Below are 16532 nucleotides of genomic sequence, written 5' to 3' on the forward strand. Positions count from 1 at the left end.
GAAGGCCAAGGCCATGGTGTTTCAGACCTAGCGAGATCCGAGTGTGGGAGACTACACAGAGATGAAGTAGATAGAAAACAGGGCAGGATGCCTGGTGACCACAGGGGCAGATGCACAGGAGAAGGGCATCACACCTTTTGGAAGCCCAAAAGGCTCAAAGGCAAGAGGCGGTGGAGGGGTCAGCTGCTGTGGAGGCACAGTTGCATGTGCCTGGCCACCATGTTTTCCCTGAGTGCAAAAGGGGACACCCACACCTACATTAACATCGACTCTAAGCCACAGGAGCCTGAAACCTAGCAGCCGAGTTCTCAGAGTCAGCACACCTGAGATGCACAATTCCCAAACATGAGTACCAGGCCCCACTCCCACCCCCCACCCCACCCCCAACGCCCCAGGTCTGGGCCAGGCGTCTGCGAGCTGAGGAGCAAGCTGAGACCCAGCCATACGCACTCCCAGAGCAACCTGCGCTGCCATCTGGAAGGCCCAGGCCCGGCCCTGGGTTCTCACTCCACAGGGATACACACAGCCTCAGCTTGGCTGAACTCAGAGGACAGTGACAGGGCGGGGCACACTGGCTAGGCTGTTCTGAAGGCGGAGGACAGGAGCAGCACAGCGCCTGCGGCTTCTGCTCACATCTCGCCAAGCAGAGCAATGAGCAGAGGTCTACGATGGACACCCCGTCTTCCCTCTGAGGGCCAAAGTCAAGCTCTGGCTTTTGACTGGTGGTAAGAAGACACTCAGCTCAGCACTTCTGCCTCAGCCGTGCTTCGGGACCAGAGATGGCACCAACCTCCAGGGACAACTGTGGGAATGACCAGCTGGATGCCTGGCCCTTGGCAAAGATATGAAGTAAGTGCACACCATTCTAGGGACAATGACACATGGGCTAAGACGTGGCTCTATGGCCCCATGCTGCCTGCACCTGCCCATCCCAGCAGCTGAAGACTTGCAGAGGGACCCTCTGATTTACGTATGCCCTGCCCCCTCCTCTTGGCCTCGTAGAACTAGATTTGCTACCTTCACATTTTGGGTGATTTTTCAAAATAAGACCTGCTGAGATTTTCGAATAGGTCTTAAGATAACAAATTCTTATCCTTTAAGTAACAGAATGTAGAACACAAAATAAAACTAACAAACAATTGAAGAAAAAAAAGTCAAAAAATAAAAAATAAATAAGTCAATTAAAAAAGTCAACAAATAAAAAATAAGTAAATAAAAAAAAGTCAGTTAACTGTCACAAGAGCCCCTTCGCTCCACAGCTCTGCTCAGGGTGGGTCCACTCCAGGTGGCTCCAGAAGTGCCAGTCGGCCCCGTAGGGCCTCAGGTGAGTCTGAGGCCTATGGCCTCTACCTCCCCGCACTCTCCTGGCCTGGTCCTGCCACTCTATCCCAGGCCTCCACCTAGAGACTGTCCTGCTTCTGAGTTAATCTCTACTGTCTCCATTCTGTGCCCCTCTAGTCTGTGGGGGATGCCAGTAGGCCCCCTCCCCTGGCCGACATCCCTTAGCACCTCACCTGCACGCAGCCCTCACCTGCCTCATCTTCTCCCACCTCCATGCAGGGTCCTGGCTGCTATAAATTTGGGGGAATTTTCAAATATCTGGGGCTTCCACAAATGCTGCCAACCACCCCAGAAGCCCTGACCCCACGGGTCCTAACTAACCATTATACATCCTCCAAGAATCACAGAGTTGGGTAGAAGGCCTCAGGTTCAAATCCTGGTCCTCTGACTTAGTAGTTCATATGGATGCGGACAATCATACCCACCCAGCAGGACAGCCATGAGGGTTGGATAAGATGGTGCACAAGGCAGCCCACATGGGGCCATCACTCAAACTACAAGCATAATGACTGCGACACTAAGCGCAGAGACCTCTGCCCCCAGCACCAAGAGGCTCTGCTAGACTGCTACTGCGCAGAGCCTCCTGAGCCCTGCACTGTGTGCAAGCTCTGAGCCCAGGGACAGGCCTCTGTGGGAACCTCCAAGTGTGCTCTTGGCAGCCTGGCTGCAAGCCTGCAGTTGAGCTGCCTTGCTCCCTCTCACCAGCCTCTAAGGCCTCCAAAGAGCCAGAAGAGGGCACAGAGGTGCCGAGGGCCCCTCACCTGAGGTCCTTTAGCCGCCTGCAGTGCTTCAGCATGTCCGAGAGGGCAGGCATGTAGACCACCTTCCCCATCATGCCCAGGTTGGCCAGCGAGAGGGACTGCAGCTGCTGGCACTGCAAGCCGATGCTGACCAGCCCAGAGCCAGTCAGGATCCCCGGCAGCTGGGCCAGTGTCAGATGCCGCAGGAAGGCCAACTGGCCAATGGCAGCCACTTCCGAGTCCCCAACGTTCTGTGCCCGGCTACAGGGTGGGAGGGAGTTGCGGATGGCAGGCTCATTGCGTGGCATGGCTGAGGAAAAGTTGGACCCAATCAGCTCGAGGTGCTCCAGAAAGGGTAGGTTCTTCAGAAGAGACCAGAACACAGAGGAAGGCTGGGGGGCTGCCTGGCCTAGGAAGGGGCTGGGGCAGGTCTGCACACCTATGCGCACCTTCTTGCCAAAGCCACGGGGCACAGCACGCATCACCGGCTGCACAGGAACACGGTCAGCCCAGGCTGCCGCATCCGCAACAGAGCACACAGGCAGGGACAGGGAGCGCAGGTGGCGTAGCCGGGCCAGGAGCTGACAGAGGTGGCCGCCTGGGCCCTCAGCACTGTGGTGGTGTGCTGCTGAGAGGTTCAGGTGCCTCAGGTTGCAGCAGGCTGCCACCAACGTCTCCAGGATACTGCTATCGATAGCATCCTCTGCCTTGCGCAGCAGGGAATCAGGGGACAGGCAGTGCACGCAGCCACTGAGGTTCAGGCTAGCCAGGCTGCGGAGGTCCTTCCCGCCATTGATGACCCGCTGGATCAGGTGGCCACCAGACAGTGTGCACCGGCTGAAGCTAAAGTAAAAGGGATTGTTGAACTTCATGTGCTGGAGGAGCGAGGAGCCATTCAGCCAGGACTTGGGCAGCTGCAGGGCGTCCAGGGCCACGTTTCGGGCCATGGAGTCCAGGAGGTTCTTGGTGGCTCCGCTCTCGGCGAAGCTGCCAGGGACAGAGATGAGAAAGGCATGCAGGTTCTCGGGTGTGCGATCGCTGAGCACTGCCAGATACAGCCGCACCACCTCCTGGTTGATGTAGCCGGGGGCCAAGCGCGCGTAGAAGACACGCAGGTTTTGGTAGTGGGGCACATTGCTCTGGCCCACCATGAGCTGGCCTGAGAGGACAGCGCCCTCGCGCGTGCGGTCCAGGATCTCAAAGTAGAGAAGCAGCTTCTGGAGACTGGCGCAGCATGGGACCACACCATAGGAGGGCGTGAAGAGCGTCTGCTTGAGTTCCCGCACCCGGCTCAGCGTGGCCTTGCATTCACTGCTCAGCTGACTGGCATCGAAGCCGGGGCTCACATCAATGGCCAGTGAGCGTAGATGCTGTAGGGCCGAGAGCACCTTGGAGAGGCGCAGAGAGGTCAGGTGGCAGCCCGAGAGGTTCACTTTCACCAGGCCACGGCAGCGGGCCACGTGCTCAATGGTGGAACCTGAGAGCCAGTAGCAGCCGGCCATGTTCAGCTGCTGGATCTCCTGGCCAATCTCCTTCACCAGCTGCTTCACCTTGTCCTCACTGGCCTGCAGGACAGGGATGGGCAGGAAAGGAAGGAAAGGGGCTAAAGGCACCCAAGTGCTTCCTTGGCCCCTAGGTGCACACTCCCCACAACGTCAGAGAGCCATGGGGGTCCGGTGGAGGCCCTCTGCTTCAGACTGGAAGAGAAGTTACCTGCCCCTCCCTACCAACTCTCCTGCCGCAAGCCAGTAGTCAGGAGACCCCAGATTCATGGGAATGGAAAGTGGTACAGCCACTGTAGAAAGCACTTTGCTAAAAACTAAACACAGAATTACCATGATTGAGAACCTGCACACCTACCTATATACCCAAGGAGCAGGGAAACCAACCGACACCTGCACAGTGAGTTTGTCGCACCGTGTACCACGACAGCCAACACATGGAAACAACCAAATGACTACCAACAAAGGAAAGATGCACAAGGTGTGGTCTATCCATGCAATGGAATATTATTCAGCCATAAAAAGGAATGAAGTTCTCACACATGCTACAATGTAGATAAATCTTAAGGACATGCTGAGTGAGAGAAGCCTCACACAAAAGCTCAACTCTTATATGATTCCATTTATGTGAAATAACTACAACAGGCAGGGCTGGGGATGTAGCTCAGTTGGTAGAGTGCTTGCCTTGCACGCACAAGGCCCTGGATTCAATCCCCAGCACCCAAAAAAAAAAAAAAAAACCTACAACTGGCAAATCCAGAAACAGAAAGTAGGCTAAAAAACAGGCTAAGAAAAGGGGGACAAAAAGCTATTATGTAATAGTTCCAAAGTTTCTGTTTATAATGATGAAAAAATTCTGGAGGTGGGTAGTAATAGTGATGGTTGTACAGGCTGTGAGTATACTTGATGCCACTGGATTACACATTTTAAAATGATTCAGGCTGGGTGCAGTGGTGTACACCTGTAATCCCAGCAGCTAGGGAGGCTGAAACAGGAAGATCACGAATTCGAAGCCAGCCTCAGCAACAGATCTAAAAGGGGTTTTTGAAGAATATCATTGCGCTAAGCAACTCAGTGAGACCCTGTCTCTAAATAAAACACAAAATAGGGCTGGGGATGTGGCTCAGAGGCCAAGTGCCTCTGAGTTCAACCCCCGGTACCCAAAGAAAGGAAAAAACAACAAAAATAAAAGATTCAAACACATACAATCTCAGCCACTCAAGGGGATGAATGAGGCAGAAGGATCCCAAACCTGAGCAACTTGGTGAAACCCTATTTTGAATAAAAGGGCTAGAGGTGTAATTCAGTGGCAGAGCACTTGCCAATCATATGCCAGGCCCTGGGTTCAATCCCCAGCACCAAAAATAAAAAAAGTCAAAACCTGCACAGGAGTCTACAATGGGAGGATCGTTTCAGCCCAGAAGCTTGAGACCAGCCTGGGCACAAAACAAGGCCCCATCGCCAAGAAAAAAAAAAGGAGAGATTAAAATTGTAAATTTTATGGATTTTAAATCAAAATTTTAAAATGATCAAAATGACAAATCTTACACTTTGTTTTGAGGCAGGGGGGCATCTTGCTCTGTTGTCCAGGGTGGCTGAAGTGATCCTCCTGCCTCAGCCTTCTAAACAGGTGGGACTACAGGTGTGTGCCACTGCACCTCTATACGTTACATACATTTTGCCACAACTCAACAAAATTAATAATGTAACATACAAAAAAACATTAAACTGCACACTTTAAATAAATGAATAGATTGTACGTTAAAACCATATATCAATAAAACTGTTTGGAAAAAAAATCAGGGAGCCAGATATGGTGGCATATACCTGTAATCCCAGCAACTTGGGAGGCTGAGGCAGAAGGATCACAAGTTCAAGGTCAGCTTCCGTAACCTAACAAGCCCTAAGCAACTTAATGAGACCCTGTCTCACAATAAAAAAGAAAAGGATTGGGGATACAGCTCAGTGGCAAAGTGCCCCTGGATTCAATTTTCAGTACCACCCCCCCAAAAAAAGGAGAGCAAGTGCTGAGCACGCACAAGGCTCCAGGTTCCATCCTGAACCCCACCAAAAAAAAAAAAAAAAAAGGCACGAGTCCCATCTGGGGAGAAGGCCTCCAGCTGCAGTGCAGTGAGATGGCCTGGGTATGGCCATGTCTCTTGCCCTGGACCCGCCCAGGTGAGCCCACACTCAGCAGGACAGCACAGGGATTTCTCAGAAATTTTAACAAGTAACTGCAACTCCCTCGCACTGCTGAGGGTATCACAGTGACACCTTGCACCTCCAGAGCTGCATGTTCAGCTTCACAGACTTCCAGCACCACTCCGGCACCTAGCAGGTCCACTCCTGGGTCCCTATGGGAGGCAGGCCTCCTACCTCCCACACTTTTCTGCCCTGGCTTCTGTCACTTAATGCATGCTGGAGATTGCGTTGAGAGGTGGAATTCCCAACTGCACAGGACCCTGCCAGCACCCAAAGACCAGCACCTCGGCTATTTCCAACCTCCTGCCCGATGCCCACCTCACCTGATAGTCCTTCTGCAGCAACACGGTGTGGACAAGGCTCTTATCAAGACACAGGGCTGCGAGCTTCCGGCAGGTATGACGGACATTCAGAACCAGGTCTATACTAGGGACGTGGCTCAGGATGTGCAGCAGGATCTCATCAGAAAACCCCAGCAGGTGGGCGCCACCTGCCACATCAGCCGCTGCTGGGGGCACATCATCCTCATTGGACACGTCCTAAAAATAAGGAGGACATCAAATTTCTACAGGACCCCCAAGGGTGACTATCAGCCTGCCCTTCCCAGCTAAGGAGAAGAGCCCAAATAAGCACCCCTCCCCCCGTCCATGAAAAAGCAGGGCTTTAACCAAATAACTGTGGAGCAAAGAATTAATGATATTCTTCAAAAACCCCTTTTAGATCTGCAAACCAGGATCAAAGATTAGAAAGAAGTTCACTGTGTTTAGGAGATTTTTTCCACTAATGGTGTCACCTAGTCAACTCTCAAATATTTTATACTCAAGGATGTGACCAGTCACCTAGACCCACTGATGAAAGCTACTAACTCCAGTCTCTGATGTCAAGCTCTACCCTTACAGATCCTAGGCCAGGAGAACTGTCAAGAAGCCTACAGAGGACACTCGTGTCTAAATCTCACAGGGGGCTGTGGTGACCACAGGAGACACTGCATATCATGTCCTCAGAATGCCTGCCACAGGGCTTGTGGAAGCATGATCACTAGGGTATGTAAAAACAGAGGAACCATCACTGAAAAAGAAACATACAAGTCCAAAAAACAGCACCTACTAGATGAATAAATCACGTTTTTATTTTTATTAACTTTTTAATTTTGACATGGGGGTCTTGCTATTGTTGCCCAAGGTCTTGCTGTGTTGCTAAACTCCTAGGCTGAAGAGATCTTTCTGCCTCAGCCTCCCAAGTAGGCAGGGCTACAGGCATGCATCCCTGTGCCTGGCTAGACTAATGACATTAAAAATCTTACAGTAATAAATAATAAAGAGGGCACAACTTATCTCCAATTTTCAAACTTCTTGGTTAGAAACTCATCTTGGTAGCTCCAAAAGATATCCACACATTTCATTTTGCTTTGCTATAAATACCTGACAAACTACAAGGTTTTCTTCCCTAATCTGGGGCTGTGGTCCAAATGCTCAAGGCCTTTTGGATTTGTACAACCAGCTAGCATTTAAGGCCACACCACCCTGAACACGCCCAATCTTGTCTGATTTGTACAACTAGGAGGGGGGTGTGCTGAGCCTCTGCTAATGTGACAGGAAATTCCCAAATTAAGGACAAAGGAGTGCTTAAGACTACATAAGGGGAGCATGTTCCTTCCCTTCCCAATGCTGAGGGCCCCCCTCCCTAATGACCACTCCCAGCAGAGCACCCACCACCATCCCTTCTGCTGCCTTTTCCAGGAATTGTGTCTACACAAACCTTCATCTATAGTCGGCCTTCTTCCACTCTGCTTCCTGCACACATCTGTAGGGAGGGAAGCCTTGAGTTTGTGAAACTCAGCTGCTGCCATGGCAACTGTGAAGCCCATGGAGGAAGAGCCCGACTGCACACCCCGCACTGGGGCCGGCTCTCCTGGAACTAACTGTGCCATCCCTCACCTCCTGCCCAGCCCTCCCCAGGCCCCAGAGGTGCCACCTGAGCTTCCCTACAAACAAAGAAGAATCCCCCATCCTCTAGAAAAGGAAGCCACAATGGACACCAAAGGACACAATCAGTACAGAAGGGCATCTACCACAAAGGTCAAAAGTTCAAGGACTCATCAAGACAGGATAAGGCCTTCCACCTTCCCTCCATATCAGGAAGCAGCAGACAGAGGAGCCTTTCCCTGGGCCCATCTTCCCATCTCCACTGTGACAAGGGTAGATGACAGCCATCAATTCAAGCCTACTGATGCTCCAGGTCGTATTCTGGGCCTACTGTTTCCAACCACAAGTGACTTTCCCTTAGCACAGTATTTAGACCAGTCATGGGGATCACCCAGGCACCTCTTAAAAACTCAGATTCCCTGCTGGGGGTGTAACCCCAGTGTTAGAGGGTTTACCTGGCACATACAAGGCTCTGGTTCAAAGGGTCCTCAGCCAAAAGGAAAAGAAAAGGACCAGATTCCCCGATCAGGCACCTGAGGCAGGGACAATCTCTATCAGCAAAGAAGACTCCAGAGAGGGCCAAAGCTGAAGAGGGAGGGGCTGTGAGATCACAAGACTCCCCCATCCTGAAACCCAATTTATAGACTTATTCAAGTAAGAATGCCACAGCGAGCTTACATGGGGAGATGGGAACAGGGACAAATCACAAAATCCTCAGCACTGAGAACGTAACTCGGAGCAGAGCACTTGAACGGCTGTGTTTTTGATCCCCAGCATTGTTAAAAATAAGTAAATAAATAAATAACAAAAAAATGCTGGGCGTGGTAACACACACCTGTAATCCTGAGTAAGAAGGCTGAGGCAGGAGGATAGCTGAGTTCAAAGCCAGTCTTAGTAAAATCCTCTCTCAAAATTTTAAAAACTAATAAAGGCCTGAGGATATGGCTTAGTGGTAGAGTGCCCCTGAATTCAATCCCTAGTAGTGGGAAGCCAGCATCATGAGATTCCTACAGGCATACTACTATAGTTAATCTCTTTTTTTTCTTTCTTTCTTTCTTTTTGCAGTGTTGTGGATAGAAGCCAAGGTCTTGTACATACTAGGCAAGTGCTCTTAACTGAGCCACATCCCCATCTCCCTGAATTTTTCTTAAAGCCACCTAGAAATCACAGAAATTCAAATGATGCCAGGCACAGGGGCACATGCCTATAATCCCAACAGCTCCGGAGGCAAAGGCAGGAGGATTGTGAGTTCAAAGCCAACCTCAGCAACTCAGCAAGGCCCTAAGCAACTCAGCAAGATCCTGTCTCTAAATAAAATAGGGCTGGAGATGGGACTCAGTTAAGGCCCCTTGGTCCAATCCCCAGTATCCAAAATAAACAGTGCTCATGAGTACACAGGAATGCAATCCACTGCCTCCAACCAGCCCCAGCACACTCCACAGATCATCTTTCCCATACGCTGTACCCCAAGTAAAAGATGTAGCCTGTTAGTCCACAGCATGACCCCTCAGGCTTCTTGTGGGGACAGCATCCACATTCTTCAGCAGCACTAATGCACCTAGATGAGAGGAGAAACCATTGGGTAGCAGTTCATAACACTCCCATCCTGGGAGGTAGCTGTTGGGTTTGCAACAGCCTGGTCCAAACTCAGGCTTCCTGAGACAACTTCTCTAAGTTAACACACCATGCACTCAAGAAAGGAAGCTTAGGACAAGCAAGACACTAAGAGTGTGGACCCAGACAGAAGAATGGGCTCCCACAATTTGTTTTGTGGTGCTGGGGATTTAACTCAAGGCCTTGTGCATGTTTTATTTCACAAACTAAGAACTGTGGGGCTGGGGATATAGCTCAGTTGGTAGAGCTTGCCTTATATGCCCAAGGCCCTGGGTTCAATCCCCAGCACCAGGTGGGGGGAGGGAGAGGAATCTACTAACTGAACTCTTTTTTTGGTACTGAGGATCAAACCCAGGGGTACTATACCAGTAGGCTACATCCCAGTCCTTTTTTTTTTTTAATATTTATTTTTTAGTTGTAGTTGGACACAATACATTTATTTTATTTATTTATATGTAATGATGAGGATCGAACCCAGGGCCTCACACGTGCTAGGCGAGTGCTCTATCGGTGAGCCACAACCCCAGCCCACATCCCAGTCCTTTTTAATTTTTATCTTGAAGCAGGGTTTCACTAAGTTACTAAGGGTCTGACTAAATGCTGTGGCTGGCCTGGAATTTGTGATAGCTTCTCCACTACACCAGGAACCACTCCTGGAACAGGGATTTTACTGCAGGTTAGGCAGGGCCTCACTATGTTGCCTAGGGTGGGCTCAAGTGATCCTCCCATCTCAGCCTCCTGAGTCCTTGGCACCTCCACACCAGCCCATTTTGAACAGGGATTTTTCTTTTCTTTTCTTTTCTTTTTTTTTTTTGGCACTTTACCATCGTGCTACATCTCTAGCCCTTTTTATTTTTTATTTTGAGACAGGGTCTAAGTTGCTTAGGGCATCACTAAATTGCCAAGGCTGGCTTCAAACTTTCAATCCTCCTGCCTCAGCCTCCGGAATCACTGGGATTATGGTATGCACCACCACACCCAACTGAATGGGAATTTTTTAATGCCCAGGAGAAAGAGGCACGGAACCAGATGAGGCATAGGATCACCTGCTGCAGAATCATTTGAAGTGCTATTAAATGAAGGCAGAGCCACTCCTTTATGCCCTCCTTACCATCCTACCATCCCCACCCAACATCATATTCCAGTTCCTGCTTGGACTTACCTTTTTTTTTTTTTTGGACTGGGAATGGAATCTAGGGGCACTTTACCCCAGTCCTTTTTATTTTTTTAATTTGAGACAGAGTTTCACTAAGTTGCTGAGGCTGGCCTCAAATTTGTGATCCTCCTGCCTCAATACCCCAAATTTCTGGGATTATAGGGGTGTACCACCACGAATGGCTTTAAATTTGCTTCTGGCAACATGGTTGAAATGGATCTGACTCAGAACTAAGATGGCATGCCAAACCTGACTAAAACCTGGAGAATTACAAAAGGACCCATATGGCCAGGCATGGTGGCACACACCAATAATCCGGCAGCTCAGGAGGCTGAAGCAGGAGAACTGCAAATTCCAGGCCAGACTCAGCAACTTAGCAAGGCCCTAAGCAATTTAGTAAGATCCTGTCTCAAAACACAGAAAGGGCTCTGCATGGTGGTAAATACCTGTATTTCTAGAGCTCAGGAGCCTGAGGCAGGAGGATCTCGAGTTCAAAGTCAGCCTGATCAAAAGTGAGGCACTGAGCAACTCAGTTGAGACCTGTCTCTAAATAAAATACAAAATAGGGCTGGGGATGTGGCTCAGTGGTTAAGTGCCTCTGGGTTGAATCCCCAGTACCAAAAGAGGACCTATGATTGCACCAGGTGTTGTGGTACATGTTTGTAATCCCAGTGATTCTAGAAGCTGAGGCAGGAGGATCACAAGTTCAAGGCCAGTCCCAGCAACTTAGCAAGACCACCAACAAATAAGCAAGACCATATCTCAAAATAAAAAATAAAAAGGACTGGGGATGTGGCTCAGTGGTAGAGATCCCTGGATTCAATCTCTAGTACCAACAACAAAACCAAAAAAAGATTTTACTGTAGTTTTGACCATCCCTTCAAAAAAAGACCTAGATCTCTATATTTTGGGTAAAATCAACCCCCCCTCTCCTCCCATGAGGAGGCTGCCACAAAGCAGCCTCACTGGTCAGTAAGCCCCACACTTCAAGAACAGACGGGGCCTTTGAAACAGCACTCCATAAAACCAAGATATCAGATCCCCCAAGCACATAACAGCTAATTGGCAAGAAGAAACCCCCCAGTTCAGGAGCAACTCCAGCGTGCCCCCTGGATGCGCGGATTCTGAGGTTCAGAGGAGCTTCCTTTACTTTACCATCTGATCCCAGAGCTTTTGCTTTCATCTCCAGCCCCAGAGACTCTTCTTTGCTAGACCCTATGTTGCCCTGGGGCACAAACAGGGCCACAAATTAAGAACTACCCATTAGATCCCCCTAACCTCAACTCTTCCACATCCTTCTTCAGGTTGCTGGAAAGAGTCTAACACTAGAATTATGGTGCTAGCTAATAAACATGACCTTTAAGCTTCTCTTTTATCTTTGGAATTTCTACTTCAGCTTAGTCCAAAAAAAAAAATGAAGCCAGGTGTGGGTGGACAGGAGGATCCCTTGAGCCCAAAAGTTTGAGAATAGCTGGGCAACAAAAGGACACCCCCATTTCAAAAAAAGAAAAGAAAATTGATCAGTTTTGCACAGCTGGATCAGATACATAAAATGCTGGTGTTAGAATTTAGCAATTATAATGGGTGCTTCTTTGGTATAAAAATTATGTTGTTTCAAAGTAATTAAAATTAATATATAGAAAAAAAAACAACAAAGGAGCCCTAGTTCTTGGAAAGTGGTGCAGTGTTGGACAATTGCATTTGGGGAAAAGAGGTACTAGGAATGGAACCCTGGGGGGCTTTACCTGAGCTACACTCCCAGCCCTATTTATTTTATTTATTTTGGGGGGCAGGGTACCAAGGACTGAATTCAAGAGCACTTGACCACTGAGCCACATCCCCAGCCCTATGTTTTTGGGGGGTGGGAAGAGGTACCAGGGATTGAACTCGGGGGCACTAGGCCACTGAGTCACATCCCCGGCACTATTTTGTATTTTAGAGACAAGGTCTCACTTGGTTTCTTAGCACCTTGCTTTGGCTGAGGCTGGCTTTGAAGTCGCAATCCTCCTGCCTCAGCCTTATGAGCCACTAGGATTACAGGTATGCACCACCCCGCCCACTTTTATTTTTTATTTTTATTTTTCTCACTGAATTCCTGAGGCAGTCCTCAAACTTGCGATACTCCTGTCTCAGCCTCCCAAGTTACTGAGATCACATGTGCACCCTTCAAGCAACTGCATTTTAAAGGACTTCCAAAGTCAGACACCCCATCCTGGAATCAGATAGTGGGGATGTTACACAGCCTTGTTAATACAGTTCTTAAAAATTCACCGAATTGAACACTTTATTAGAAATATGTGCAAAAATGCTCAACAATGATCAACTAATAAATACTTGCTGAACCCTAGTTATAAAAAACAAAGTTCTAAATACCATAAGGAATACCAAGTATACAAATGGACATAAAATCTACAGACTCTATAGAGGTTGCATTTTTATTTTACAAGATAGAATTGTATACTTTGAAAGAGTGAATTTTGTGTACATGAATTAAATCTCAATAAATAATTTGACCATCCCTTCAAAAAAGGGACCTAGATCTCTATATTTTGGGTAAAATCAACCTCCCCTCTCCTCCCATGAGGAGGCTGCCACAAAGCAGCCTCACTGGTCAGTAAGCCCCACATTTCAAGAACAGAAGGGGCCTTTGAAACAGCACTCCATAAAACCAAGGTATCAGATCCCCCAAGCACATAACAGCTAATTGGCATCTGCTAATACAGCAGGATACCCCAGAACTTCTGAGGGAACTGAAGATTCCTGACTTTTCAATGGACAGTCTGCAGTTAGGTCACACACCCTTCCCCATCAATTAAGGGGCCAGAGGAGCCACTTCTGGCCAAATTCACTTCAAATAAAGAGGCGCTATCAGCAAACCCCAGCCATCTTCCACCTACCCACCTCCGTGCACAGCCATCTTCTACATACCCATGTCCCATCCACTCAGAGGGAAATACTTGAACCTCTGCTTGAACTCAAATAGCTTCTAAGATTTAGAAGTGAACCCACCGCTGAGTTTTGGAAGTCGATAGATAAAAACCCAGGTATACATGTAGATAAGAAAGAAGCTACTAATCAGCTCATGAGCCCTGTTTAGCCCTTTCCTGCAGAGAATACCCTGCACCACATCACAGATCGTGCTGGTATCCCCCAACGGACCCAGATTTGTAGAGCGTTTGGGGAAGGAATTCCAGGATAAGCCCTAAATCCCTAAGTGAACTGGCTTTCCCTCCATCACTCTCCACCAAGTCACACACTCCAGATAGAGTACTCCAGAGAGAAGGAGGCTGGACTGCAACTGAACAGAAACAGAAAAGAGGGTTGGAAGTGGGCACGGAGGGGCAACGTCCCAGAGCTGCGAGGGCCAAGCAGGAGACAGGGGCCTGGAGCAAGGGCCTGGAAACTCAGGGGACGGAATGAGGGGAGCCACTTTGCCCATCAAGGATGTGGGATTGGAAACCGGATGGTAAACACAAGCGGGAATTGACAATCTGTGACTTCGGAGGCAGGACGGGGGCCTGGGAGGAGAGCGAGAGGGGGCGAGGAGGGGCCCAAGAGCAGGGGAAGGGTCGGGGAGAAGGGTCGGGAGGGAGGAGTCAGGTGGGATGAGAAGGACCGAGAGCGGCCGAGACCACCAAGGCAGAAGTAGAGCAGAGACAGGCGCGGACAGTACCTCTCCAGAGCTGGCCATGTCGCCGGCCGGCCGTGCCGCGGCCGCAGGAGCCGCAGCTTCGAGGCCTCCCGTCTGCCCCGCCAAGGATGCTGGAAGCCGGCGCGTCCGCGGCTCAAGAGACCCGGCAAGGGGCGGGGCTGAACACAACTTCCGGCGTCCGCAATACGCACTTCCGCTCGCCTACAGCGGACCTCGAGCCGCCATTTGGGGTGTGGCGCCTCCGGTGGAATAGGGCGCATTGAGCCTCGTAGGTACCCAGTTGCCTCCGCCTACTTTCTGAGCGCCTTCTGCAAACCCTCCGCTTTCTGCTTGTTCCCTTCCAGCCACCCCAGCCTCCTTCTGCCGGCCCAACATGCCCCCACCACCAGGCCTTTGCATTAGCAGTCTACACTGTCCTCCCTATTGCAATCCACCTGTCCCCATCCGAAAGATCGCATAGCCTGCTCCCCACCTTCACCACTCAAACTCGCCCCCATCCCGTGGTACATTTCTTCATAGCTCTTGGCACCATCTGATCTACTGTGTCTTTTTTTCTTTTTGCCCACCCCGCCCCCCCCGCCATAAACGGGTAAGCAAGGATGGGATTCCTAGAACTAACTCTGGCATGTATCAGACACTGAGTCAATATTTGCTGAGTACGTGAATGGGTGGACATATGCCTTTCCCCCTTAGTGCTTGCATTTCAAAGAGCTTACTGCTAAAACTCCATGGAATAAGTTCATGCTTTGGAGTCAGAACTGGGTATGGATGAGGGCACTGGTTTTATAGGGCTGCGGTAATGTATCCACTTGCATTTCTGGAAGCCACATGTTCGAAATAACATCGGTACAAGGATGTGCTCCCTCCAAAGGCTCTAGGAAACAAACCTTTCTTGCTTTTTTCCCTGCTTTTGGTGGGTGCCAGAGATCCTTGGCGTCTGGTCTGGCAGCAGCATCACCCAGGTTCTTTCTCTGTCTTCACCTGGCCATCTCCCCACTCGGTGTCCCCATAGGTCCTCTCCTGAGAACATCAGTCATACTGGATTCAAGAGCCTACCTTAAGCTGGTGAGTACCTGTAATCCAGCTATTTGAGAGGATGAGGCAGGACAGGAGGATAGCAAGTTCCAGGCCAGCCAGGGCAACCTAAGTTGAAACCATGTCTCAAAATAAAAATAAATAAAAGCGGGCTGGGTTTGGGTGTGGTCACTCACATTTGTAATTCCAGAGACTAACGAGAGTGAGAATTGAAAGTTTGAGAGTAGTCTTGGCGATTTATCAGACCCTGTGGCAAAATAAAAAAGGCTGGGAATATAATTTAGTGTTAAAGCACTTGCCTAGAGTGCATAAGGCCCAGGATTCAATCCCCAGTATCTCTCCCCCCACCCCCAAAAAAAGAACATCCAGTTTAGTCCACAGTTAAGTACAACTTCAGACATTGAAAAGAAAAAAATGGGTGTAGCCAGGTTCAGTGGTACACACCTGTAGTCCCAGCCACTCTGGATGTTAAGGCAGGAGGATTACTTGAAGCCAGCTAGAGCAACATTCAAGACCAGGTCTCTTCGAAAGTGTGTTAATGGCTGGGTACAGTGACACATGCCTGAATTCCAGCAACTCAGGAGGCTGAGGCAGGAGGATCTCAAGTTTTAAGGCCAGCCTCAGCCTCAGCAATATAGCGAGGCTCTAACTTTCTGAAACCCTGTCTCAGAAAAAAAAAAAAAAAATGAAAAGGACTGGGGATGTGGCTCAGTGGTTAAGCATCCTTGAGTTCAATCCCTGGTACCAAAAATAAAAAAAGGCATGTTCATGAGAGTTCCCATTGTTTACTATTGGAACCTAATTCTGGCCCACCTCTGCCTCTGCCCTCCTGACCCTAGTTGTCCTTCAGCTCCTCCCTCTACCCTTTCACCTTCCCTGGTCCCGTGATGGTGAAAGCTCGAGATGCTTGCCCAACCATCGAGTGTACTGAGTTCTCCTTGGGGATGATGCTTTGCTCCTGGATGGTGCTTCTCAGTAACTCAAGTGTCACATCCTCCTAGTAGTCTTCCCTGGATTTTTCTTTCCCAGCCTCCTGGACCCATCCCTTCTGTAATTTTGTATGTGTTTCACCATGGCAACTTGTTTATTTTCTGTCCCCCAATAGAGTAGTGCTTGATAGTTAGCCGGCCCCTCAGGGATGTTGGCCAAATCAGTAATTAATGAAATGAGATACTGCTTCTGAGTGTCCATGGCAGAGGAGCAAGTCCATCAAGAGAAGCTAGAACTAAGACTACTGCTGCTGGTTCTAGGGAAGAAGGAGTCACCCACTCCATCAACATTTCCTTGGCTGCCCCAATTGCAGGAATATTCAAGTTGGACACCTGTATGCATTGAGCTCAAGGACCCCCAGAGTGGAGCTGGTGC

The 16532-nt window shown here is 49.5% G+C and overlaps 1 protein-coding gene across 2 annotated transcripts in view; it reads right to left on the reverse strand.

Annotated features, from left to right (window-relative positions):
* Fbxl18 (F-box and leucine rich repeat protein 18) overlaps window positions 1-14594 on the reverse strand; it is a 41478-nt gene extending 26884 nt beyond the window's left edge. For both annotated transcript variants that reach the window (XM_046453765.2, XM_046453764.2), the window contains exons 1-3: window positions 14154-14594; window positions 6109-6324; window positions 2103-3646 (exon numbers count right to left, since the gene is read on the reverse strand). In XM_046453765.2, coding sequence (XP_046309721.1) covers window positions 2103-3646; window positions 6109-6324; window positions 14154-14171 — 1778 coding nt within the window. In that variant the 5' untranslated portion in view covers window positions 14172-14594. The remainder of the gene's footprint in view (window positions 1-2102; window positions 3647-6108; window positions 6325-14153) is intronic.
* Between the last annotated feature and the right edge of the window lie 1938 nt (window positions 14595-16532).

This window comes from Marmota monax, unplaced genomic scaffold (genome assembly GCF_021218885.2).
Source record: "Marmota monax isolate L192 unplaced genomic scaffold, Marmota_monax_Labrador192_F-V1.1 WCK01_AAM20220418_F8-fsc00148, whole genome shotgun sequence".
Classification (NCBI taxonomy): domain Eukaryota; kingdom Metazoa; phylum Chordata; class Mammalia; order Rodentia; family Sciuridae; genus Marmota; species Marmota monax.